The 27336-nt window shown below is 49.9% G+C and overlaps 2 protein-coding genes across 4 annotated transcripts in view; both read right to left on the bottom strand.

Annotated features, from left to right (window-relative positions):
• The window catches only part of PNMA8C (PNMA family member 8C), a 32965-nt gene extending 31837 nt beyond the window's left edge, over window positions 1–1128 (bottom strand). For all 3 annotated transcript variants that reach the window (XR_008423271.1, XM_053905513.1, XM_053905514.1), the window contains exon 1: window positions 33–1128. Coding sequence is in view for 2 of the 3 variants with exons in the window: in XM_053905513.1 (XP_053761488.1) it covers window positions 34–651 (618 nt within the window). In the remaining variant the exon portion in view is untranslated. The remainder of the gene's footprint in view (window positions 1–32) is intronic.
• A 21672-nt stretch (window positions 1129–22800) lies between these two features.
• Window positions 22801–27038, bottom strand: PNMA8A (PNMA family member 8A). The gene is made up of 2 exons (XM_019425927.2): window positions 26781–27038; window positions 22801–26633 (listed from the first exon to the last, which is right to left on the bottom strand). The coding sequence occupies exon 2, from the start codon at window positions 26543–26545 to the stop codon at window positions 25091–25093; it is 1455 nt and encodes a 484-aa protein (XP_019281472.2). The 5' UTR covers window positions 26546–26633; window positions 26781–27038; the 3' UTR covers window positions 22801–25090.
• Between the last annotated feature and the right edge of the window lie 298 nt (window positions 27039–27336).

The raw sequence follows: 27336 nt of genomic DNA, 5'->3' as shown, positions 1-27336 counted from the left end.
CCCTCCCCTGGCCCGCGCCCTCCCCATGTCACCTCACAGCTTGTCAGATGCATGGTGCCTTCGCCGGTTTTTCTTATGCTTCCTCTTGCCTCTCTTGTCATCTCCAGGCTTGCTCGGCTTCTCCGTGGAGTCCAGAGGCGGCGCCGCATCCGCCCCGGCGGTGGCCCCAGCCCCGGGCTGCTTCTCCCCGGCCCCGGGGGGCGCGCGGCACTTTCTGGCAGGTGGCTCTCTGGGGCCCGTCACTGCGGGGCACAATTCCTGCCTCAGGACCCGGGCCACGTCCTCCACCGTCCTGCCCTCGCTCTGCAGGAAGAGGTTCAGCTTGGTCAGGAATTCAATGTCCTGCTTCCGGGGCATGTAGACCACCCTCCACAGGCCGCCCTTGCCCTTGATCTCCCTGGGGATGACGGCATAATTGAGGTCCTCCGCCAGCCTGATGATGGCTGCCTTGGACCTCTCTTCTTCCAGAAAGGCCTTCCCAGCCACTTCGAACTTGCCCAGAGGTCTCAGGGGGGCCCGTATGATGTCTTCGAATTCCTCGTGGTCGCAGTCTTCCGGGATATCCAGGATCATCAGGGACTTGTAACTGTCCACCTCCAGAGCCTTGCACCCGTGCTCCAACAGGGCGATGTCCTTCACCCCGAACAGCATCCTGCCCAGCTCGCGGAGGCAGCAGTATGCCCGCTGGGGCACCCCCGAGCTGCCTCGGGGATCCGGAAGGCGATCCAGGATGCCACGATCCCCTCGCAAAGGCTGAGCCGGAGACAGGCCGCAAGGGGCCCGGTCGGTCCCTCTAGTCGACGAGGCCCCTGGCCCTGCCCACAGGGCCCCGGCGTCCAGGTTTCTCGTAAACCTCCCCCTGAGGGGGCTCTCGGGAGATCCCGGGGACTGAGGCCGAGTGAAACGGAGGTGCCGCCTGCCAGCCGGCTGGGGGCTCCCCCCCCCCCGCCTGGGCAAGGCCGCACCGAGGAGGGCCCGGAGATGCGCTGTCCTTTCTTGGGGACGGTCTCCAAAGGTCTCGCCGGCCCTGGCGGTCTCAGCGGATCTGGGAGGCCGGATCTCCCCGGGGTTGCTGCCACCGGGGTGTCGTGGGTGGGGGGCCCAGAAGGTAGGCTGGCTGGCCCAGAGGCGGCCCTCAGTGCCCCGTGGCCCGGAGAAGACAAGGATGTGGCTGTGGCCGCGGCACTTGTTCCCGCAGTGACGCAGTGACGTCACCGGCTCGGGCGCCCCAGAAGTCTCCATGGCAACCGCTAGAGCATCGCCTCTGCCATTGGCCGGGGCCAGCCGCATTGAAATCGGAGTCGGAGGGGGTCATTCAGGGGTGAGGGGTCAGCCCCCTGCCTTCAACAGCACCCTCCCTTCTCCTTGGAGAGAATGGCTGATTCCAGGGAGAGGGGACAGAGGAGATACAAGGTTATCCCGGAGCATCTTTTTTTTTGGGGGGGGGGGGGGTCGAGAAAGTCAGGAAATGGCCAAAGAATGAGGAGAACAGGTGGAAGGACCGAGAGCCAGCTCGGAGGGCTCCCGCTGGCCCCGTCTGGGACAATTTGAGCACCGAGGTGACAAATGAGACCATAACCCCCTGATAAAATCAGAATCCAGGAGTCTGTGTAGACACAAACACGTGAGTAAATGGGAAGTGTGGTGGAGGACCGTGGGCTGTACGTTGGCTCATATAAAACTTAGGGACCAGGGGGGGATTCTGTTTCGGATTCTGTGTCTCCCTCTCTCTCTGCCCCTCCCCCGTTCATGCTCTGTCTCTCTCTGTCTCAAAAATAAATAAACGTTAAAAAAATTTTTTTTTAAAAACTTAGGGACCAAAAAGAACATAAGTCTCTTTACCTCGGAATGTCTTTGAAGGACACACCCACTGCAACATTCAGGGCACCGCACTGGCCATTTTCTCTCAAAATGGTTCAGGAGGGAAACAGAATGCTTTGTGCCCCACTTGCAACTTTCCTGTAAGTCTGTGATTGTTTCAAAATATATACATTCTTTGAAACGGGCTCCAGGCTCCGAGCTGTCAGCGCAGAGCCTGAGGCGGGGCTCGAACCCACCAACCGTGAGATCATGACCTGAGCCAAAGCTGGATGCTTAACAGACCGAGCCACCCAGGAGCCCCTCAACTGTATTTTTAAAAAAGAAAACAAGAGGGGCCCCTGAGTGGCTCAGTCCATTAAGTGTCCAACTTGGGCTCAGGTCACGATCTCCCTCCCACCCCACCCCGTTCCTGAGTTTGAGCCCCTGCATCAGGCTCTGCGCTGACAGTGAGCCTGCTTGGGATTCCTTCTCTCTCCCTCTCTCTCTCTCTCTCCCCCTCTTCCACTTGCTCTCTCTCTCTCTCTCAAAATAAATAAATTAATTTAAAAAAAGAAAAAGAAAAAGAAATGGCTTGCACATACGATCACCTTCACAATGTCCATTCGCCCCCCTCCCCAGCCCAGTAATAAAAGCCATAAAGTTTGAGTTAGATTGACTTCCTCCGAACCCCCAGGTCCAGACTGGGCCAATAAGCTTGGACTAATCATCATAATCCCACCCCCCTGCCACAGTGATTGGTTCAGAAACGGTCACCCAGGTAACCCAGGCCTAAGCCAATCAGCGTGTTTCATCCCCCAGCTCACAGAGATTGGTTAGGGGCTGGATGCCTCAACCCGGTCCGATCAGAATGAAGTTTAGGATTAAAACAATTATTTTTATGTTTATTCCGTTTTTTGAGAGGGGCAGAGCGTGAGCAGGGGAGGGGCAGAGAGAGAGGGAGACATGGAATCTGAAGCAGGTTCCAGGCTTCGAGCTGTCAGCCTAGAGCATAGAGCCCGGGAGAGGGGGCTCGAACCCACGAACTATGAGATTATGACCAGATACACTCCGCCAGGGGCCCTCAGGTTCTTTCACGTCCTCACCAACACTAGCTACTGTCAGAACTTTCCACGTGGGCAACCTGGGTCTGGGGAGTGGAGTCTCGTTGTGTTTTTAACTTGAATATTCCTGATGGCCAGTGACGTTGACGATATTTGAGAGAGAGATAGAGAGCGAGTGGAAGAGGGGCGAGAGAGAGAGAGAGAGAGAGAGAGAGAGAGAGAGAGAGAGAGAGACTCCACACTGTCAGCACAGAGCCCAGTGCAGGGCTCGAACTCATGAACCGTGAGATCATGACCTGAGCCGAAGTCAAGAGTCGGTCGCCCAACGGACTGAACCACCCAGTCGCCCCTTGTTTGTTTGTTTTTTTAAATTAGATTGTCATCTTTTCCTTATCGATTTGTAGTTCTTTATGTAATCTGCATATTGTCTTGATTGTTTGAAGCTGATCGGACCTGGACCTTCTGTAATTCGCATCCAAAATGCACCTTTATTAACACAGAAAGAGTCACGAGTATTTACTGCATACAACCTTTTGCTTTGTCTTTTTCACACCTTGGAGTTGTCGTGGCCACGGTTATATTGTAATATATGACGTGGGCACAATATTGGGCTGGCGTGTATTGTGCGATTTCTCTCTCTCTCTCGCTTAAGTTTCAAAGACACTTCTCCAGCTCTCAAAGTATTTCCCCCCCCTTGGTCACCCTGGGAGCAGACTGGACAAGTAGAATGTGTGAACTTGAGGGCAGGACTGGCGGGGACCCCGGGGGTGACCCGGGATGTGAAAAGTCCTTTCACTGGAAATCAACCTGAACTCCAAATGTGGCCCCTCCGTGAGACTTTAGACCCAGCACCTCACAACGGCACCCTCGTCCACCCGTGAGTGTCCACACTGAATGATGGGAGTGTGACGTCAGCGAGAACGCGGGGCGGCACCTGGTGATAGGATGACCTTGGACAACGTCTTGGCAAAGGTCCATTGTTAGTTGGAGGGAATCGTTCAGGTCCGAGGCCACCGACGGCAAGCCTCAGCCTGGGAAATGGGACTTCAGGCCGGTTTTAATTTGGCTCGGTCTACTTCTCAAAAATTTGAATCGATAGCTAACTTTTCAATTCCCAATTCAGACGAAAAGACAGATTTCTGGCTTTCCTTCAAAATAAGAGAATCTGGGGGTTCCTGGGTGGCTCCGTCGGTTAGGCGTCAGGCTCTCGCTTTCGGCTCAGGTCATGATCCCGGGGTCAGGGGAGCCCCAGACGCCATGCTTGGCCCCATGCTGGCCGTGGAAACTGCTTAAGATTCTCTCTCTCTTGAGGTGTCTGGGTGGCTCCGTCGGTTAAGTGTCTGGCTCCTGATTTCAGCTCAGGTCGTGATCTCACGGTTCGTGAGATCGAGCCCCGTGTCAGGCCCTGTGCTGACCGCCCAAGCCTGCTTGGGATTCTCTCTCTTCCCCTTTCTATGCCCCTCCCCGGCTCACACACACTCTCTCTCTCAAAGTAAATAAATAAAACTTTAAAAAAAAAAGAGAGAGAGAGAGTCTCTCTCCCTCTGCCCCTCTTCCCTACTCGCATGCACTCTCTCTGTCTCTAAAATAAAAAAACAAATGCCATCACAAATACTATGACTAAATTACTAAAACAGTTTCTAGTACTTTTAACATTCACTGGTTAACTTCTGTATCAGTCAGGATAAATTAGGTTCTGCGGCTAGTAACAGCTAAGCCCCCACATCCCGGTGGTTTGACATAAGAAAGCTTTATTTTTTTCTCACCGGCAAAGTGCAAAGTCGGCTGTGGGTCCAGGTGCCTCTTGGGACAACCTCCTTCGTGCCGTGGTTTAGTGACCCAGGCTGCTTTGATCTCCATGTCACGTGTGTTCCCATGGTCACCACAGCAAGGGAAGAGAGAGCACGGGGGACGCACTCGAAGGAGCATCCGGACGTTTCCACTGGGAGGGGACACAGGTGACTGTTGCTCTCCTTTCATTGGTCAAAGCAAATCACAGGACCACACGGAAACTTCAAGGGCGGGTGGGGGAGGGAAGGTGCCATCACCCACGGACCCGGAAGTGCAGGGCACTTGGAAATAACAGTAACACAGGAATGCCCCCCCATCCCCCAAAACTCTCATAATGTGCCCGGCACCAGGCTAAGCTTGGCACATGTATCTCATTTTGCAACAGCCCGATGACATGGATACTATTAATGTCCCCAATTTTATAGTCAGGAAAACTGGGGACCAGAGAAGTTAATTCAGTTACCTAAGGCCACACAGCTAATGAATGGCAAAGCCAAGGGCTTCCTTCTTCAGCGCCCTGACTCCTGGGCCCAAACATCCGACCTCATACAACATCACGCCGTCCCCTGAGAAAAGGGGGTCTGGGGGGTGTCACCTGGCTTAGTTCCTGCTCTTTTCAGGCAGTTGCTGTGTGATGTTGGGCAGGCGGCTTTCCTTCTCTGGACCATGTGATTTTGTTCTCATTTAGCCAAGCTGGGTTTACGCATCTCAGAATTCCTTTCCCCCAAGTGCCTCTGGCTTAGAGTTATCTGCAAGAGAGATTTGCATGGGATTTAGGTGGCAAGATGGGCCTTAGGGAGGGAAGGTCTGCGCAGGCCCCAGGCCCCGCAGAGGTTCCTGCACGCTGTCACTGACCTGCCGGCTCACCTTGCTGGCCTGGGCCACCCTCAGACCTCAGCTCCACCTACTCCCGCTGGCTTTTCCTTTCCTTTCTGTGAATTTGGCGCCAGCCCCCCCCCCCCCGCCCCCCGCAGCTCCGTGGGGGGCAGGGCACCAGCTCTTCCCATAGATCATGCAGAGAATTGAAGCCGGCGGTGGGGCTTTCGGTTCATTCTCATGGGTTCCAGGTTGTCCTTGTGGGCTGCAGTTTCCCAACTCCCGGAGTCCCCTCTTCTCGGCGGGGGATCCGCTCCGTGGGTGCCTGAAACCGTGGATGGGACCGAACCCTCGGATACTATGTGTCTTCCTATCCACACGCGCCTACGGTAAAATTTAACTTGTCAGTTTCGCACGGGACGAGGTCAACAACAAGGACAGTAACATAGGACAATTAGAGCAATCCACTGTAATAAAAGTTATGTGGATGTGGTCTCTCTCTCAAAATGTCTTATTATTATACCGCGCTGGCCCTTTTTCTTCCTTCCGCGGGGGGTTGAAGCGAGAGGAATGGTACAGGCGTGGTGAGGCTTGGGCACCACGAAGGAGGACCGGCTGCTTCCCCATCGCGGTTGATTGTGGGTAACTAAACCCGCAGACGGTGGGCCTGCAATTAAGGGGCGACTGCTGTATCCATCTGACTGACCCACGGACACTTAAAAACCCACTTACGATACCGGGACGCCTGGGTGGCTCAGTTGGTTAAGCCTCTGCCTCTTGGTTTCAGCGCACGTCGTGATCTCACAATCCGTGAGTTCGAGCCCCCCCCGGCAGGCTCTGCGCAGGCTCTGGGTGCCGGCGGCTCGGAGCCTGCTTGGGATCCTCTCTCTCTCTTTCCCTCTCTCTCTCTCTCTCTCTGCCCCTCCCCCACTCTCGCTGTCTCTGTCTCTCAAAATAAAAATTAAAAAAAAAAAAAAAAAGCTTCCAACTCATTAAAAACAACAAACCCCAAGCCCAATACTAGCTACAGAGGAACAGACCTCGCACATAGATACATTTTTAGCAACACCCCCCCCCAGCTCCCTATTTATTTGGTAACTTAAAAAAAAAAGTTTCCTTTCTTTATTTGGAGAGAGAGAGAAAGCGCCAGTGAGGGAGGGGCAGAGAGAGTGGGAGCCAGAGAGAATCCCAAGCAGGCTCCGCACTGTCGGGGGGAGGGGGAAAAGGGGGAGGGGGGGAGGGGAAAGGGGAGGGGGAGGGGGGGGAAGGGGGGGCCTCAAACTCACCAACTTGAGATCATGACCCAAGCCAAAGTGAGAAGCTTAACAGGCTGAACCACCCAGCTCCCCTACCCCACCCCAGTATTTAGTAACTTTTGATGTTCCCACCTCTCCTTTCTGGGTCTGCCCTCCCCCCAGCTTCCTCCACGTGGACGATTGCCCCAGTCCCGCGGGTCCCCAGAACGAGGGCCTCACCCTGGGTCACTCACAGTGCACCTGCCTCGCCTGAGCACTGACTGATCATAAACAACCAGGACTCTTCCTTTGTGAAATGGCACGTTTGGACGAATGCATGGCCTTTCAAGTTTTCCAGGAAAGAAGGAAAATGTGCCCTCTCATCTAGGGGTGAAAGGAACCAGCTGTTCCATAGGCCTTTCTTCGGCTTCTCGGATTTTGGCATCGAAAATTCACGTTTGGCTGCCTAACACAACGGTTCATTTTAACACAAAGATGAGTTTTCCCTCAAAGTATGAAGTACAATCAGCAACCAAAACTATCTGCTCCCCCCCCCCCCCCGGGGAATGGAAAACGGTGCAGCCGCTATGGAAGGTCCTCAAAAAACAAACCACCGTGGGGAGAAAAAAGGCGGGGCGGGGGGTGGGGGGGGTGGGGAGCCTGGGTGGCTCCGTTGGTTAACCTGCTGACTCTTGATTTCCGCCCAGGTCATGTTCTCCTGGTTGCAAGATCGAGCCCCGCAAGGGGCTCTGTGCTGGACGTGCAGCCTGTGTAAGATTCTCTCTCTCCCTCTCCCTCTGTCCCTTCTCCAGGAAAGGAAGGAAGGAGGGAGGGAGGGAGAGAGAGAAAGGAAGGAAGGAAGGAAGGAAGGAAGGAAGGAAGGAAGGAAGAAAGAAAAGAAAGAAAAGAAAGAAAGAAAAGAAAGAAAGAAAAGAAAGAAAAAAAAAGAAAGAAAGAAAGAAAAGAGAGAAAAGGAAAGAAAGGAAAACTACCATAGGATCTAACAATTCTACTGCTGGGTATTTATCCAAAGAAAATGCAAGCACTCAACTAGAAAAGGTGTCTGTACCCCCAAGTTCATTGTGTATTGTGAAATACACAATAGCCAGGCTGGAAACAACCTAAGTGTCCATCTAGTCATTCATATGTATGTTAATATATATGAATATTCATATGCAAATGAATATTCATATACGAACGAATATTATACATAGGACTATAACTCAGCCATTAAAAAGAAGGAAATCCTGGGGCGCCTGGGTGGCTCAGTCGGTTAAGCATCCGACTTCGGCTCAGGTCATGATCTCACGGTCCGTGAGTTCGAGCCCCGCGTCGGGCTCTGTGCCAACAGCTCAGAGCCTGGAGCCTGTTTCAGATTCTGTGTCTCCCTCTCTCTCTGCCCCGCCCCTGTTCATGCTCTGTCTCTCTCTGTCTCAAAAATAAATAAATGTTTAAAAAAAATTTAAAAAGAAGGAAATCCTGCCATTTGCCACAGCAAGGATAGATCTGGAGGGCATTATGCTGAGTGAAATAGGCAGAGAGAGAGAGAGGGAATACCTTATGATCTCGCTTATATGTGGAATCTTAAAAACACAAAAACAAACAAAAAAGAAACACCAAAACTGAGAACAGTCTAGTGGTTTCCACGGATGGGGATTGGCTAAGGTAGTCAAAAGGTACACACCCTTCCTCTTACAACATAAAGGAGTCCTGGGAATGCGAGGTCCAGCATGGTAACTGTCGTTAAGAACACTGGACCGTATATCTGAACGTTGCTAAGAGGAGATCTGAAAAATTCTCATCACAAGAAAAAAAAATTGTCGTTAACTATGTGCTGTGAGGGATGTCAAGGAAAATCTGCCGTAGATTCGTGAGTCCTTGGGGTGCCATTGCCATCACCACATCCCTGGGCTTAGGCACATTCCAAATTGAGAAGCGGGAGGCAGAATGGTCCATTGATTCGATCCCCCGACATCGACTGAGAAGTTTCCCTGTCCCAGGCTCTGGGCAACGTGCTGGGCATACTTGAGTGAGTGAGACAAGCTCTGCTTTTAGGAGCTTGGTCTGGTGGTTGGGACAGGCTGGGTCAGCCTGTTGACGGTCAGACAGAGGAGCCCTGTAATTATCATGAAGATGTGTTCTGATCCCCGGTGTGGGGCGTAAAATACAGAATTCGCTAACCGGGGCATGTTTTGCCACAGTTTAAAGTTCCGCGGGGGCTTGGAGCCACGAATCTTGCCTAGGCTCATCCAGGAAAGCTTCCTGGTAGAGGTGGGATCTTGAAGGATGCGTATAACCACAACAGATATATTAGTTTTTATTTTTTATTTTTTTTTAATTTTTTTTAACATTTATTTATTTTTGAGACAGAGAGAGACAGAGCATGAACGGGGGAGGGTCAGAGAGAGAGAGAGGGAGACACAGAATCGGAAACAGGCTCCAGGCTCTGAGCTGTCAGCACAGAGCCCGACGCGGGGCTCGAACTCATGAACCGCGAGATCGTGACCTGAGCCGAAACGATTCCACTTGGATTAGATACCCAACATAGTTGGATCCGGAGTTTGAAGGTGGATCAGCGGCTGCCAGGGACTGAGCAGGGGGAGAAGGGGGACCCTCTGCTTCACGGTGTCGAGATTTCTTTGTGGGGGATGACAGTTCTTGCAACTAGACGGAGGGGATGGTTGCACAAGATTGTGAATGCACTAAAGGCCACTTCACGTGCAACTTCAAAGGGTTCGTTTTCTAGTATGTGACTTTCACCTTGGTTAGAAAAATTTTTTTTACTGACTTCGTTTTTGGCTTACGTGGTGGTGGGTTCATTCACCACGATGGGGAAGCTGTAGGGAGAAACGAGCTGTGGGAGATCAGGAGTCCCATTTTTAGAGGTCTTAAATTTGATATGCCCAGCAGACAGCCAAGCAGAGTTGGGCACGCGAGCCAGGAGTTCAGGGGAGACATAGGGTGGGGTATAAATTTAGAAGCCATGGGGACATGGGAGGAATTTTAAGCCACGGAGCTGGATGAGATCATCTAGACGGAGGGTGTTCAGAGGGGAGAGAAAATGGTCGAGGCCCAACCCCCCAGGCCCCACTAGGGGTCAATGTCAGGCAGAAGAGGAGGAATCATGGAAAGGGATTGTACAAGAGGAGGGGCAGGAGAACCCAAAGAGTGTGAGTTTGAAAAGCAAAGACAGCATTAGCCCAAGATTGCAGTTAGACCAAATATCCATTCATAGAGGACAGTTTAGCATCCATAGTATGGAACAAATTGCTGTGTTAAGAAAAAAAGAAAAAAATATATATCTCAGGAAGAGCGTCTCTCTATGCTGACATGGAAAGATTCCTTTTCTGTGAAATGATATGCTGAAATCCTCAAGAGGTATTGCTTACATAATAAAGCAAGGTGTATGATGCCATGGTTTTAAATTTTTTATTAAAAATTTTTTAATGTTTATTTATTTTTGACAGAGAGAGAGAGAGAGCACAAGCCAGGGGAGGGACAGAGAGAGAGAGGGAGACACAGAATCCGAAGCGGGTTCCAGGCCCTGAGCTGTCAGCACAGAGCCTGACATGGGGCTTGAATCCACAATCCGTGAGATCATGACCTGAGCCGAAGTCGGACATTTAACCCGCTGAGCCGCCCAGGTGCCTCTCTCTTCAATTCACCTAAAGATTCAATGCAACTTCCCTGAAGTTCTCCCAATTACAGTTTAGTAATGCCTGTGATGTTTCCTTTGGACATGTTAATGGTCCTTGAGCACGGTAAGAAAATGCATTTAGTACACCACTCAAGTGAAAGATATGAATATTTAATGTGAGAGAGAGAGAGGGGAAGAAATCTGAAGGCTGACAGCTCAGGGCTGCATGTGGCTCCACAATCATGAGAGACCCAAGCTCCCTTTAACTTGTGGCTCTGCCATTCTCTGTCAGGTAGCTTCCACCTCATGGCCCAACATGGCTGCTCAAGCTCCAGTCATCACATCTGAATTCCAATCATTAAGAAAGAGGACCAGACAGAGTCCCTTCCTTCTCATTTACAATACTTTCCAGAATAGGAATTTAATAGTTGTTTCCATACAGCAACAGGGACAGAGCTCAGAGACAAAACACCTATGGGAAAGGGTAGGGAACAATGAGATGTACGGCAGGATCAGCATGGCCTATTTCAGAAAGATGTGACACTTTGCCCCCCCCCTCCCCCAGCCTTTGGGTTGAGTGTTTGGAGAGCCAAGCAACCATCTCTGCCCCACCCTGAGCCCAGCAGCATCATAGATGCTCTGGTTGCCTGGGTGACCATCCGTCTAATCCCATCCGTGGTGGGGACCCAGCCACTACCGTCATTTCCATCGACTGTCGTTATCTGAACACACGGTGTCCCATTTAGAATTCAGCTCTTGGTGTAACAAGGAACAAAACTCTCCTCATGTTGTTTATATGTTGACATTCTTTCAGTTGAAATATAAAAGAATAATTTGTGGTTTAAGAGCCAAATGCTAGGGGCGCCTGGGTGGCTCAGTCGGTTGAGGGTCCGACTTCGGCTCAGGTCGTGATCTCGCGGTTCGTGAGTTCGAGCCCTTGGTCGGGCTCTGGGCTGACAGCTCGGAGCCTGGAACCTGCTTCGGATTCTGTGTCTCCCTCTCGCTCTGCCCCTCCCCCACTCACGCTCTGTCTCTCTCTCTCTCTGTCAAAAATAAGTAAACATTAAAAAAAAATTTTTTTAAGAGTAAAACGCTAAAAGGATAGATGATGATTATAAAAGCAGCTGATTTTGTGACAAAGCCAACTTTGAAAGGCTTACACGTATTTAAAAAGAGTAGTAAACGCAAACATTAGAGAATGGGGTCGCACACATTCGAGAAGGACAGACCGCCAACCAAATCTGAAATTAATTTTTAAAGTAACGAAAGACCAAACGATAAAGACTGGATAAAATAACCACTGTATTTAAGGGGCACCTGGGTGGCCGTTAAGTGTCTTACTCCTGATTTGGGCCCAGGTCGTGATCTCAGAGTTCGTGGGTTCGAGCCCCGCGTAGGGCTCTGCGCTGACAGCCTAGAGCCTACTTCAGACTCTGGCTCCCTCTCTCTCTGCCCTTCCCCCACTCACGCTCTTTGTCTCTTTCAAAAAATAAATAAGCGTTAACAAAACTTGTTCAAAAGTTGGAGGAGATGCTCCAAAATCCACGGGAACATCCATGATGAATCGTCTTTGATCTGGATATATGAAGTGTGAACGAGAAATAGAGAATTTTGTTTTTAATTCTGGACCTCCATGCGGAGAATTCAGTTACTCCTAAACCCCTTTCTGTTTTCGCTGGCACTCTTTAGTTTCTGCTTTATGTATGCACCCATCTGTTTGTTCCGTTTAGGATAAACACTCTTGAATCCGCTACTCAACGGGTAAAGCACCGAAAATGCGGTACAATAATTAACTGTGCTGGATTGTGAAAATAATGGCCCCGGAGGAAGCCCGCCTCCTTGGGCCACACCCCTTTGCTGTGTGCCTTTGCCATTGACCGGGCTAGTCCGCTTCCTGCCTCCTGGATCCGGGCGGGTCTTGCGACTGCTTTGACCCCTAGCAGGGGGCAGAGGTGAGGGGGTTGTAAGTTCCAAGGCGAGGTCCTGAGACGCCTTGCTGTTGTCACACAATCATATACACACATATACATGAAAACATACATGAGCACACACTCACATATATATACAGACGTTTATACACACATACACATAAATGCAACCATTTACACACGTATAGACACAAACAGAGGCACATATAAATACACATACATTCACACAAATGCATGCACCGACGCAGAGACGTGCTAGTATAAACACAAGCATTTTTTCCCTTTGGAAGGGAAAGCGAGGACGTGTTAGGAGCGTTGGTTTTGGGGGGCGGCAGAGGAGCGCGATGGTGGAGTGGCCCCTCTTTTCAATTCTGCACAGTTTGGATGTCTAACACTGTGCATATTTTGTTTTCAAATGTCCACGGGGGGCTATTTTGGCAGTGGGGTTACGGGTCACTTCTTGTTTCCTTCTTTATACGCACACGGATTAAATAAAAACCAAACGGCCACAAGCTAAAAATAAAATGTGCTAGAAGCCAAGACCACGTTACTGGCTTCAGCAACAGTGTTTCTTTTTTTCTTTCTTTCACTTTCTTTCTCTTTCTTTTTCTTTTCTCTTTCTTTCTTTCTCTTTTTCTTTTCTCTTCCTTCCTTTCTTTCTTTCTCTTTCTTTCTTCCTTTCTTTTCTTTTTCTTTTTTTTCTTTCTTTTCTTTCTTTCTTTCTTCTTTCTTTCTCTTTTCTCTTCCTTCCTTTCTTTCTCTTTCTTCCTTCCTTCCTTTCTTTCTTTTCTTTTTCTTTTTTTTCTTTCTTTCTTTTTTGTTCCTTTTTTCTTTTTCTGCAGGCGTGATCCCTCCTTGCAAATCTGCTGCCCGAATAAGACACAGAGCCCTATCTGAATATCCCGGCCCGAACACGTCCGCACATGTGAGACTGTCCTGGCCGGCAGCTGCCACCCTGCTCACATTCCTCAGGCTCCGAGAAATGACAGGAGCATCTGTCCAGGATTTATTCAGCCATGGTGACATAAGAACTCTATAGCAACAAGTGGCTGTGGAAAGAGCTCGAACACAAGGGTTTTGCTGTCCTAAATGGTCCCATCCTGGCAAAGTCAGGGTATCTCCCTCATGACTTTTTCATCTGTGATAACAAATGACAAGAGTGTTGCAATTCTGGTCAGAAATTAAATAAATTAAATAAACAAACAAACAAAACATTCCCCCACTGTCACACTTTGAATCCTTCTGGATCTGTGCAACTGAGATTAGAAGAGGCAGCTGTTTAAAACCAGGGGCACGAGGGGCGCCTGGGTGGCTCAGTTGGTTAAGCGTCCGACTTCCACTCAGGTCATGATCTCGCAGTCCATGAGTTCGAGCCCCGCGTCGGGCTCTGTGCTGACAGCTCAGAGCCTGGAGCCTGTTTCAGATTCTGTGTCTCCCTCTCTCTGACCCTCCCCGTTCATGCTCTGTCTCTCTCTGTCTCAAAAATAAATAAATGTTAGGGGCGCCTGGGTGGCTCAGTCAGTTAAGCGTCCGACTTCAGCTCAGGTCACGATCTCGCGGTCCGCGAGTTCAAGCCCCGCGTCAGGCTCTGGGCTGATGGCTCGGAGCCTGGAGCCTGCTTCCGATTCTGTGTCTCCCTCTCTCTCTGCCCCTCCCCCGTTCATGCTGTGTCTCTCTCTGTCTCAAAAATAAATAAACGTTAAAAAAAAAATTAAAAAAAAAAATAAATAAATGTTAAAAAAAAAAATTTTTAAAACCAGGGGCACGAGACAGGACATTGTTGAAAAGAAAATGGGACCCGCTCGTTTAACAACCATTTAAACATTCAAGAAAAAGACAATAAAAAAAAATACAATAAATGAACGTTTTGGGGGCGCCTGGCTGGCTGGGTCAGTAAAGCGAGTGACTCCTGATCTCGGGGTTGTGAGTTCGAGCCCCACATTGGGTGCAGAAATTAGTTAAAATAAAGAGATACTTCTTTAGAAAAAAAAAAAAAAAAGGTTTTGAGGAGCGCCTGGGTGGCTCAGTCAGTTAAGTGTCCCACATCGACTCAGGTCACGATCTCGGGGTTCACGAGTTCAAGCCCTGCGTCGGGCTCTGTGCTGACAGCTCAGAGCCTGGAGCCTGCTTCCGATTGTGTGTCCCCCTGCTCTGCTCCTCCCCCACTCGTGCTCTCTCTCTCTCTCTCAAAAATAAACAGACATTAGAAAAACAAAGTTTTGAAAATAGAGGGGGAAAAACACATCAGCGGGAGTATTTTAAATACAGCATTCACAGCTTGTTAGTTTTTAAAACGTTCTTTATGAGGGGCGCCTGGGTGGCTCAGTCAGTTACGCTTCCGGACTCTTGGGTTTGGCTCGGGTCATGATCTCAAGGTTTGTGGGTGCGAGCCCCGCATCTGCCTTTCTGCTGTCAGCGTGGAGCCCGCTTTGGATCCTCTGTCTCCCTCTCTCTGCCTCTCCCCCCACTTGCACTCTCTCTCAAAAATGAAAAAAAAAAAAACATTTAAACAAACAAATAAATAAATAAATAAATAAATCTTCCTTTAGAATTCTTTGGTCATGTACAAGCTTTAGACTATAAATGTATCAAGCTTGCTTCTAATACCTTCTGGGTTTTGTTTTTCTGCCTAGGAAAATATTTCCTCCACTTCTAAGAGCGCCTATTAATTCATATTTATTTTGCTTTACTTTTATTATTTTATCATTTTATTTTATTTTATTTTATTTTATTTTATTTTATTTTATTTTATTTCCAGTATAGTTAACACAATTCACTGTTTTGTTTTGCTTTGGTTTTGAGCCTCCTTGAAGTCTCCATGGTTTGCATTTAAGTTTTTGACCCCTTTGGAATTTGTTTCCGTGGAAGGAACACAGGAATCCGGTTTTCATTTCTCTATTCCCCAAAGGTTTGGCCCCTGGGTTCTGATCTCGCCTGCTGACTTGCCATACTGCCTTCATCCACCCCGAAAATCTCGTATGTGGGGGCACCAAACTGTTAGGAATCCCATACATTTATAATGCATCTTACTGTCCGATGGGGCTTACTCTGCACCCCAGCCAACCCCCCTCCCCTCGCCATTACACCATTACGCCATTCCAGGAGCTGGAAGAGGTAGTGGAGACCTTTTGGGTTTTGGTTATGTTCTCAAGACCACTGACAGCCGTTCGCATTGCTTAGCCTGAATGTCAAAGTCAGGGGGAGGCTCCTAGCCCGTGCCCCCCCCCCCCCCCCCCCCGTGGCACATGAGCTCCCACTCAGTTCTTATACATCCATTTGCTTTTATGGAGTAATCACGCTCACGGCAGCTGTCCCCGCGGTTTACTTGTCATTGAATTAAGCGTGACAAGGCATGTGTTTTTGCAGAAATAGCTGCCGGAGTTTTTCAGGCACGGGCATGGCCGGACCCCAAACCTAATCTAAAACCCGGTGTCCACAGGGATACACTTTCCAAGACAAAGGCGCTTTATAAGGAGTGCAAATATTTGTTCAGAAACGGCAGCAGACACGTCTAAGAACTGTAGAAAAAAACTGGTTAACTTAGCAATATCCGTGAATGTGGCTTGGGGGTAATTTAACTTTTTTTTTTAAAGTGTTTTTATTTTTATTTTATCTTTTATTTTATTTTTACTTGTTATTTTATTAAAAATTTTTTAATGTTTTATTTTTGAGAGAGAGAGAGAGAGAGAGAGAGCATGAGCAGAGGAAGGGCAGAGAGAGAGAATCCGAAGCAAGCTCCAGGCTCTGAGCTGTCAGCACAGAGCCCGACGTGCGGCCCGAATTCACGAGCTATGAGATCATGACCTGAGTCGAAGTCAGACGCTTAACCGACTGAGCCACCCAGGCGCCCCTATTTTATTTTTTTAATGTTTATTTTTGACAGAGAGAAAGAGAGACACAGGTGGGTGGGGGAGGGCCAGAGAGAGAGGGAGACACAGAATCTGAACAGGCTCCAGGCTCTGAGCTGTCAGCACTGAGCCTAACATGGGGCTCGAACTCACGCGCTGTGAGACCATGACCTGAGCCGAAGTCAGATGCTTAACCAACTGAGCCACCCGGCGCCCCTCTCTGTTACTTTTAATTAGTTAATTCATTCATTGTTTAATTAGTTATTGTGTGTGTGTGTGTGTGATTGTAATATTCAAAGAGTATTTAAAAGCATAATGTGAAAAGTAAGACTCTCCATATCGCTATTCCTCCCATGGTCCCTCTCCCCAAAATGTAACAGTGACCGTTTCTTATTACTGCTTATTTACTTATCACTTCCGGAGAATAAATTACCCACAGATCAGCATTCACATACAAATCTTTCACCTTTAAACAAACGCAGTCTTAATATGCATTCTTGTGAATTTCTCCTTAAACGATGGCCTGGAAAGCTTTTCCCCTCAGCACATGGTAATTCATCCCAAGAATGCCCAATGATTGATTTCATCAGCCCTGAAATCACAGGCATTCTAGACTACCTCCAGCGTGGACAAATCCACCTTCCCACCAAGAGTGGGTTGAGACTGCCCATTTCTCCACAGCTTCACCAGCAGTGGGTTTTTTACCCAACTTTTAAATTTCTGATTGGTGAACAACTGTGTAATTCATTGCTTTAAAAAACACTTTTTTTTAAGATTTTACTTTTAAGTAATCTCTAAACCCAACATGGAGCTCGAACTTCAACCCTGAGATCAAGAGTTCCATGCTCTACTGACTGGGCCGGCCAGGCACCCCCATATAATTCATCGCTTTTGATTTTAATTCTTAAATAAGAATGGTGTTGAACATTGTGTTTTCACACACTTATTAGCCATCTTGATTTCTTTCCTCTAAACTCTCTGTTCATGTCCTTTGCATATTTTTCTGCCAGGCTGTCTAATTATTTCGTGATTAGCTTTTGGTAAACAAATAGCCTGTGTCTGTTACATGTGCTGTGAACATTTTTCCCAGTTTGTGGTTTATCTCTTTTCTTTTCCCCTACTGTCTTTCCAGCGACCAAAAGCACAGACTCTACACTTCTAAATGAATTACACTACGTAAAATAAGTTTGCACGTTTGTGTGTTCTGTACGTATTTTTGGATTATAGGGTAGCTCCTCCCCAGTACATTCTTTCCCAGAAATTTCCGTATCTTCTCATATGAGAACAATCTTTCAACAGCTCGTGTTGTCAACCCAGGGATTAAACAGAGCCAGCAGCTTGAAAGTAGAAATCCCAGGAAACGTGGTATCATAACGGAAGCACTAAGCCTCCGACAACTCCTTATCTTCCTCGAAATTGCAAAAGTCGCAGGAGAAATGCCCGTCTCACACGAAGCACTAAGATAATCCCTAAGACCATGCTGCTTGGCAGAGACGTGCCCCACATTCTCTTGCTAGTACGTGGCCACTGGGCCTGGACACGAGCCAGGACCGGATCTGTGAGAGCTGCACCTAACATTTCATTGAGCGGGACACATGCGCTGGGTAGAGCCAGGACTCCCGGGGGGCAACATTACAGGCCCCGACATGGCCTGTGGTGAGCTTTAGCACAGATCAGCACGGCTCTCTGGTCTTCCCTAGCACCCCTTCCATCACAAAAACTGCAAATCGATAAGTAGTGGTAGATAGAATTACTGTGTAATCTATGGGGGAACGAGTTAATCCGACCACACTAGCTCATGTCGTTTGGAGTAAATAATGTATTCGTTTGGGTGCTTTTACATGTCCGTGACGTGGTATGTATTTTTCATATGGGGAAATATATATATATATATATATATATATATATATATATATATATATACTTATATAATATAAAATATATATATATAAAAGGAAATATAAGACATATGTGACTCATAATCCCATCAACCGATGGAGCACCATCAAATTGATATTTTGTAAAAGCAACACAGGTTTACCAGTGTTCTTTGGAAGTATTAGTTGTAATTGTCAGAAATCAATAAAAACTCCAGAAATTTGGCCTCAACTTAAGCAAACGAATATGCTCTATGAGACTTCTCCCTGATACTTTTGCAGCAGGGAATACGTACAGTGTAAAACCTTTTGCCCATCAGGTGGCAAAATGCTACCCTGTTTTGATTGTGTTGATCGCAACATGAGTGCGGTGAGGCAATTTCTCAGTCATTAGTGGATTGCCTGTTCAGACGCTTTGCCCGTTTTTTCTATTAGGTATGTCTGTCTTTTGCTTATTAATTTGAATTAGTTGTCAATAAAGTTTAAAAAGGAGATCTTTGCTGTGATATATAGTGGAAATATTTTCCATGTGAGCCGCTTGTCTTTTTGTTTATAGTAACGTTTGCCGTGAGGTGGGTTAAAAATTTTTATGTTGACAATTGATTTTCTTCCTTTCATGGCCCTGAGGTTTTATATCCTGCTCAGAAACGGCTTTCTCACACCAGAATGATGGATGAACTCACCTATATTTTCTTCTACCCTTTTGTAATGTCATTTTAAGTATTTTATTCTTCCATGTGTCCAGTTTCTTTTTCTTTTAAGTTTCTTTCTTTATTTTGAGAGAGACGGAGACGGCGTGAGTCGGGGAGGGACACAGAGAGAGGGAGAGAGAGATTCCAAGAAGGCTCCACACTGCCAGCACAGAGCCCGATGCGGGGCTCTAACCCACGAAGCCGTGAGATCATGACCTAAGAGTCAGACACTTAACCGACTGAGCCACCCAGGTATCCCTCAAATTTATTTTTTTTTTAGGGAAACTAGCCCCTTTCCCCGCTGCTGGCACAACACCACTTTATCTCTCTTTTCCCTCTGATCTGCAAAACCACCCAATGAAATGCCCCAAATCTATGTGTTTCTTCCTGGATTGCTCTCCTGTGCTACTGGTTCATCTGTGACTCTGGATTCATAACATATGTGTATAATAATCTTTTAATAACCCACAAGCCCATCCTCTTGCCTTGTCTGTTCTAGAATTTTCTTGGCTACCCCAGCTGTTAAAAATGTTAAGCCATTCGTCCTGCAATCACAGGACATACAGGAAATGCCCAAGTTAAACCCGATCCAGAGGCTTGGAGGAATAACGGTAGTTTTGCTTTGTTCTGTTTTCAGTGTTGAATCTTTAACCCGGACAAACTGCTTCCATTCCTTCCCACAAAGCGGTATCGGGAGAACACCTCAACTGACAACTGGCACAGAGTCAGCTGTAATGGCAGACCGTGCCAGTAAAACTGGTTCCAGGTTCGCTCATAATCCCTGCAGTGAAACTGAAGCAGTTGGTAGATGGGCCGGAGAAAGTTTCTGCCACGTGGCTGAGCTCCCTTGCTTCTATAATTGCATTGTAGAGGGCATGCTTGGGCTGGGATTTTAAAATCAAGGCAGCCCAATGAGAACCAACATGGCGTTTCTTCAAAATATGACAAGTCGAAACGACCATATGATCCAGCAGATACATCTGGGCACGTACCCCAAAGAACGGAAAGCAGGGACTCAAAGACGTATTTGTACGCCCACGTTCTTGGGGAGCTCTGTTTGCAACAGCCCAAAGGTGGAAGCCACCCAAATGCCCATCAGTGGATGAAGGGATGAATGAAAAATGCGCTGCATACTCGCAATGCATCTTATTCAACCGTGAGAAAGAAGGGAATTCTGACACGGGCTACAACAGAGATGAACCTTGAGGATGTTATCCTAAGAAGCAAGCCAGTCACAAAGAGACCAATACTGTGTGATGCCACTTACAGGAAGTACCCAGGCTTGTCAGAGTGGAGAGACTGAAAGGAGAATGGCGGGGTGGGACATGCGACTCTTGATCTGGGGGGTCATGAGTTCGAGCCCCACGGTGGGCAGAGAACTCAAAAAAGAAAGAAGAAGAAAGAAAGAAAGAAAGAAAGAAAAGAAAGAAAGAAAGAAAGAAAGAGGAAGGAAGGAAGGAAGGAAGGAAGGAAGGAAGAGAGGAAGGAAGGAAGGAAGGAAGGAAGGAAGGAAGGAAGGAAAAGAAAGAAGAAGAAAGAAAGAAAGATAAGAAAGAAAGAAAGAAAAGAGGAAGGAAGGAAGGAAGGAAGAGAAAGAAAGAAAGAAAGAAAGAAAGAAAGAAAGAAAGAAAGAAAAAAAGAAAAGAAAAGAAAAGAAAAGAAAGAAAGAAAAGAGAGTAGAATGGTGGCTGCTGGGGCTGGAGGTGGGACAACAAGGGGTCACTGTTATTGTTTGTAAAATTTCATTTTACAAGGTGAAGAGAGTTCAGTGGATGGTGGTGATGACAGGTGCACAGAAATGTGAACGTACTCGCCAGCACTGATTGCACCCTTAAAAACGGTGAAGGTGGGGGGCGCCTGGGTGGCTCAGTCGGTTAAAGCGTCCGACTTCGGTGCAGGTCATGATCGCGAAGTTCGTGGGTTCGAGTCCTGCATCGGGCTCTGTGCTGACAGCTCGGAGCCTGGAGCCTGCTTCCGATTCTGTGATTCTCTCTCTTCCCCTCTCCCGCTCATGCTCTCTCCCTCTCCCTCTCTCTCTCCCTCTCTCTCAAAAATAAACATTAAAAAAATAAAAAATAAAGATGAAAATGGTGAAGATGGTAAATTTTATGTCAAAACTCACCACTGAGTTCGCTTAAGATTATGCATTTCACTGTATATGCAGCATTTTACCTAAAAATGAAAAAAAAAAAAGGATAAATGGATCATGGGTAAGTTGACATCTTTATTCTTGACCTGTAAGTACATAACTGGCAGCTCTTTCTAGAGCCTCCGTGGTTCCCCAGCAGGGCCACCAGCACTCTTGCAGTCACATCCCCGCTGGGTTTCCAGCTCTCCCCTCACCCCCACCACCCCCCAACCCCATAGCCCCATTCCCCACTAGCAGCCAAAGGCAGCCTGTGAACACCTAAGTCTGATCCTGACCCTCTGCTCAGAACCTCCATGGCTCCGGACTCACGCAGACTGAGGCCAAAATCTAACCCTTTCTGAAGCCCACAATCCCTGAGAGATCAGCCTCCTAACGGCCCTGACCTCACCTCCTCCTGTCCTCCTCACCACCCCCTCTAGCCACACCTACCTCCTCCTTGTTTTTTCTCAAACACACCAGGCATTCTCCTGCCCCCCTTCATGCGGACTCTCCCTCTGTCTGGGATGCTGTTGCACCAGCCAGCCGTCTCTCTGGCTCCCTCACCTCCTTCGGGTATTGCCTCCCCAGAGACGCCCTCCCTGACCGCTGCGTTGAAACGGCAACACTCTGTCTCACATACACACTCATTCACCTGGACCCCCCTCCCGCTTTGTTTCAGTGTCATACCCACCACCCCTTACCTGTCAGCGTCTCTGGATGCGCGGTCTACCTCCCACCAGAACGCCAGCCCGGTGAGGGCGGGCGTCTTCGTCTTGTTCCTGGCTGTCACACAGTCGACGCCCACCACATCTGGGCTGACAGCACGGATGAGGGAAGACACTGCCTGCAGGGCCTCGGCCTGTGTATGCAGAGGCTCTTGGGGATCACTCCGGTCCCCCACAGTGGCTCCCAGGCACGACCCTGAACAGGATGCTGCCCCCACGTGTGAGATGGGCTGAGGGGCTTCCTTGCAGGTGGCGGACTTCCCCTGCATCTCACGGCGGGGGGGAGGGGGGGGGGCATCCCTGGCTGTCCCCTCAACTTCTGGCCGTGTCAGCCTTTCAGCCTCTGCTGCAGGGCTGGGTGAACTAGAGGGAGTAACTGACTGCATCTCGGGAGGTAAAGCTGTTGGCCAGATATGGCTTTTGCACCGAGGGAGGACGGTGCACCCAGTCAATACCAGTCAATACCAGATCAATTGCACCCAGTCAATACCAGATCAATTACCGGGTCTCCATGTGCCTCCTCCCTGGCGCCTCATCCCCCTCCCCTCTCCCCAAAGGCCGGCTTCCCCTTCGGTCTCCTGTGCATCTTCCCTCCCTGACCCTTCCCTTCACCTTTCAGAAACCCCCAACCTTGCCCCTGAAGGATCCTTCCCTTTCCTCAAGCGCAAACTTCTCCGTCCAGAGCTCTCCACCAGCCGCCTCCGCTGGGTGTGCATGAGAATTCTCAGGAGAAGTTGCTGAGGATACAGGTTCCCAGCACAAATGCCACCTCCCAAGCGACCCTGGATCAGCAGGTGGGGCCCAGGAATGGTACTTTTCACAGAGACCCCAGGTGACTGATGCAGCCGCCACCCTGGTTCAGGAAGCCCTGGCAGGGGAGGGCGTTGGGCAGGAGAAAACTGAATTTTTAAGCTGAAAACCTGCCTCTGTCTGAAGGGAGGGGAGGAAGGGTTTTCATCTTCCGGCCGCTTTTCAAAACACACTAACATGTTCACACAAATTCATGTCACCAGTTACCTGTTTTCGAAACTTCTAGAAACCCCCAAGATCTGCGGGACATCCTTTCGCGTCGGTGGAAGGGTATAGCGCAGAAAGGACACCTCGGTGGCATCTTCTGTCATGGAAAACTGACAAACCCTCGCAGGACTGACGACAGCTCGTGCCAGGCTGGGCCGCTGTGTGTAGTTCACTGGTGATGGGGGGTGGGGGGGGAACCCTGTTCTCAAATAAGCCAGGACATAGCCTACAAGAGAGCCAACAGCTACTTAATTTGCTAAACTTTATTTTGTACCATACATGTTTACATTTACCCATCATGGTGTCGATCTGTTAACACAATGAAGCCCTTAATGGACCTGCCCTTGAAACTGGGTCCTGGAGAGTCACAGGCTTTCCCACCTTGAGAGCAAGTGCACTCCTGTGTTCGTTTTGCACAAACCCAAGGAAAGCCTCGAGGCACACGGCGGAAGGGTCGCAAATAGAAGCCGGGTTCTTTTTTTTTTTTTTTTTCTTCCCCCTGCACCTTCAGTTAGACTCCTCCAGGATTTTGAAATGAACTGTTACGAAGAAATTTATTTTCAAAGCGGAATTACTAACAACGTCTAACGAGTGCTCACATTCTCCATCACAAAAACAGAAGGGAGGCCCCTGAACACAGAAAGGGCTAAAACCGCGTGACAATATTAGGCGAATACACGGACGAGCTATCACACAACTAAAATAACAGGAGTGTGTGAATTACAAAGGGAAACTTCTTCCGGAGGGTTACGTCGTCACAGGGCATGCACGTGACTGAATCTCTCCCACCTCCGACCTTTCTCGTCCGCCACGTTTACAAGTTCAATTATACGCAAACAGACGGGAGAAACAACTCATGGGAGATCTGTACAAAGTCAAGTTCACTTATGAACACAAGGTAATATTCTGATAGTCTCCTATGTGACTGGTTTGGCTCACGACTGTTTAAGTTTCACTTTTTTTTTTTTAGTATATGTGCTGCCGAAGCAAGAACCTTTTTTTTTTCTTTCTTTTCCAACACATGGGGGAGCTGGATGGCTTAGTTGGTTGGGCATCTGACGACTTGATTTCAGCTCAGGTCATGATCTCACGGTTGTGAGATAGGGCTCTGTGCCGGGCGTGGAGCCTGCTTAAGAATCTCTCTGCCTCTGTCCCTCCCCCTCCCCCGCATGGGTACACACTCTCAAAAAAAAAATAAATTAAATAAATAAATTAAATACATGAAAAAAAAAAAGGTTTGGATTACATCTTCGAGCATGCTTTGGGCCTCCCAGGACACTATTTGAAAACCAATGGTGTCAGGTACCCCACCCCCTCCCCCTACACACACACACACACACACACACACACACACACACGGGAGACAAGGAATGTTGGTCTATTCGGATGACAGAAATTAACAGCCAAATTTTTAAGAATTTTTTCCCTCTCTGATTACAACGTGAGAAGGGTCTTTAGCCACAAAGACACAGAGTTTGGTGGCGCTGGATGGAATTAGGGGCTGGGAAGCCAGAATCACCCGAGTCCTTCCCCTACCGATCACCCCCTCTCCCCATGGGCGTCCTGAGACGGCCAGACGCTAAACGGGAATCCAAATACCACTTTTATTAACAGAATCTAAAGCTCAAGTACGTCAAGGCCTAAGTCCCCTAAAACTAACTCTTGGGACCTTCTCACCCTCTGGCCAGTTAACTGGAGGATGGAAGCTGAAAACCAGCAGGAGCAAGGCAGGCAGGGCCGCTTGGACGATCTCAGCTTAACTTACCCATGATGGAAACACAGAGAAGGTGGGAGAATATGCCAGACCCTGCCTGCAGAGTTGGCTGGCCATCCAGAAAGCAGGGAATGAGGAAGAAAGGCAGAACACGGATGGACGTTAACAGGGATCCCCGCCTGTGTATGTAAAGGTAAATGTTCTAGAATTTTCCCAATCTGCTTAGTGACCCTCTAACCCCTGAAGGTGAGTCAAGGGGAGGTGCAAAAGCAGGCGTGGCAGAGAAAAGAGCAGGGCGATGTACCTCCCTCCCTTAATCTCTCTCACCTAAGAGCTCACAGATACTTCCCCTCTGAGAGCCACATCTTTACAAACGGGGTCCTTTAAGAGTCAGAAGTTCACTCAGTAAGAAAAAACTTTTGTTCCCAATGTGATACTTCTTCCTTGGACGTCTTTCAACTAACCAGCTATGGGTGGTCCTCCAAATCAAAGCTTTCTGGGTTCTGTGGATTAGAAGAGCTCAAAAGGGGAAGTGGGTGTCCTGGGGACCTTTTTTTTTTTCTCACTTCCTTGGTCCTTTTCAGTGCTTGAACATTCCTATCCCCCAACCAGGCCTCCAGAAAACTGCACCTTCAAAGCCATCTACCTTGACGACCCATTGATCATTATCACTCCAAACCACCGGGTTTTTATTAAGGGAGCTGGGTCAGACAGAGCGGCAGAATGACCGGAAACTCTACCACAGCGACCGTCACCAACAAAGGGGAGGTGGCGGATCTTCGTGGCCACCTCCCGCCCACCGCTGTCCCCCATGTTGGCCTTCAGGGGCTCCTAGGAGGGAGGTCAGGGCTCTCGCCCTCTACAACCTCATCTGCCTCTTCCGCTGCACTGGGGTCCTCCTCGTGCACCCCCTGACCTGCCCCCACCCGGCGCTCCGGCCCTTCCCCACCCATCCACTTGTCGGCACACCCCAAGTGACTTCTGTGGTCGTTCTCACCACTGGAGGCACGAGGGGAGCCTTCTGGGTCGGCCTCTGGGCCCTGTGAGGTCGAGGCTGGCAACTCCGCGGGCTGTGGGCCTCGGAGGGCCTTCTGAACTGATGCCTCTCTTGCGGCTGGCCCTTTCTTTGCCATCATCGGTTTTTTCTTGGCATCTTCCGAATCGACAAGGACGTAAGAGACAGGGCCCAAGCTTACCTTCTTTTTCTTTCTCATGGGGGCAGGGCTCTTTGCCAAGGCCCAGCCCACGGCCTTCTTCTTCGGTGGGCCTTCCTGACCGCCATCTCGGTCTGACTCCGAAGCAACCCCAGGACTCACAGCTTCTGACCGGGCATCACAGGATGGCTTGCTGGGAGCCTTCCAGGCACATTTTCCCGCAGGCTTCTTCAAAGCCGACTCCTCCTGCTTCACACAGGGCTTTCTGTTGCTCCTGACAGCTTCTGAGACCTCCATAGTTTCCGCGCCATTGGCCTCAGGATCCTCCAAGGCGGCTGAGCTCTTGGAATGGTGGCCTTTGGGTTTCTTCCAGGCCACTGACTCTTGCTTGGGGTTTTTTTTCTGCTTCTTTCTCCTGGAGCGACTTTTAGCTCCAGCTCTGCGAACCAGAGGTTTGGGGGGGTCACCTTCGTCTTCCATGTCATGCCAGCTGTCGGGATTCTCCGTCTTCAAAGCAGACCCCGCTTCTGCAGCCCATCCTGGCTCCTTCTTGACCTTCCTCCGTGATGCTGAAGCTGAAGCTGCTACGGCCTGGGCATCAGTCACCCCTTGCGCCCTCACTTCCTCGCGGCAGCGGATCTCAGCATCCATGTAGAAGACGATTTGCACCACTGCCCCCAGGAGCACCCCCAAAGCTTCTGCCCAGTTCTCCGGGCGCTGATTCTGGGGCCGTGGGGGGTGGCTGAGCTGGAGCAGGCGGACCACATCCTCCCACGTGCGCCCCTCGGCATCTAAGAACCCATTCAGATTTTTTAAAAACTCAGCATCCTGGGTGGGGTCTCTACAAACCACTCTCCAGACGCCCCCCCTTGCTGGGAACTCCCGGGGTACGGCCCTGAGACTCACACCCTCTCCCACCTCAATGAGGGCAGCTTTGGCGTTCTCTTCCCTCAGAAAAATCTTATTGAGCACGAAGTACGGGCCCAGCGGGGAGAGAACCCCATGCAAGGTCTCCTCAATTTCTGCTTGACCACAGTCCTCTGGGATGCCCGTGACCAACAGGGACCTGTGGATGTCCACTTCCATACCCCGGCACCAGTCCTCCAGAAGGTTCATGGCCATGGTGGCGGGCACCTGGCGGCTCTAATCCCACGTGCACCGAACCGTCTATAAGGTGGACGAGGGCTGCAGCGGGCCCCAAATACTGATCCTGTAAAGTGACAGGAGAGGGAGGTCAGATTCCCCGGAAGACGGCCGGGCTCAGGGATCTCTGCTGCCCCCACAGCGCGGCGGGCCTCCCGGCGGGCCTCGCGCCTTCCCAGGTCCCTCCTCCCCAAACCGGGCCCCGGGTGCTCACACGTGTTCCGCGACCGGCCGAAAACCGCGCCCCGCCCCGCGGGTGGCGGCCGCCCGGCAGGGATCCTTGCAGCCCCGCGTCCGGCCTCCCGGGTCGGGCTGAGGACAGACCGCCGCGGAGGCAGCCGCTCGCCAGGCGCCAGCTCGGGCCACTCAGGCCGGCTGTTCCCGGCGAAAAGGGCCGAGGAGCCGGCGTCCGCTCCGGCCCCGGACGGGTCACGCGGCGCCTCGAACCCTGCAGCTGCGCGGAGCCCAGGCCGGCGTCGCAGCGCGCGCTTGCGCACTTGCGTCCGCGCCGCCCGGCCTCGCGGCTCCCGGGGTCGCCATGGCAACCGGCCGCCGCTGGCAGGGGCGCTGGGGACGTGCCTCTAGGGGCCCCGGGAGCCCGGCTGGAGAGCGGATGGTCAGCTCACCGACCCGGGGGTCTGCGCATTCTCCGATTTTCCCTCCAGACGCACTCTTTCCATCCTTTTCGATTCAACGGGGGCCTCGGGGACGGAGGTGGAATGCCCTGACTTGAGCATGGCAACCAACTAGCCCTCCTGTCTGTCTTCCGC

This window comes from Panthera pardus, unplaced genomic scaffold, assembly GCF_024362965.1.
Source record: "Panthera pardus isolate Hobbes unplaced genomic scaffold, ASM2436296v1 HiC_scaffold_18, whole genome shotgun sequence".
Classification (NCBI taxonomy): Eukaryota; Metazoa; Chordata; class Mammalia; order Carnivora; family Felidae; genus Panthera; species Panthera pardus.
Note: the sequence above shows the minus strand (reverse complement) of the source record. Positions and strands in the feature narration are given on the sequence as shown.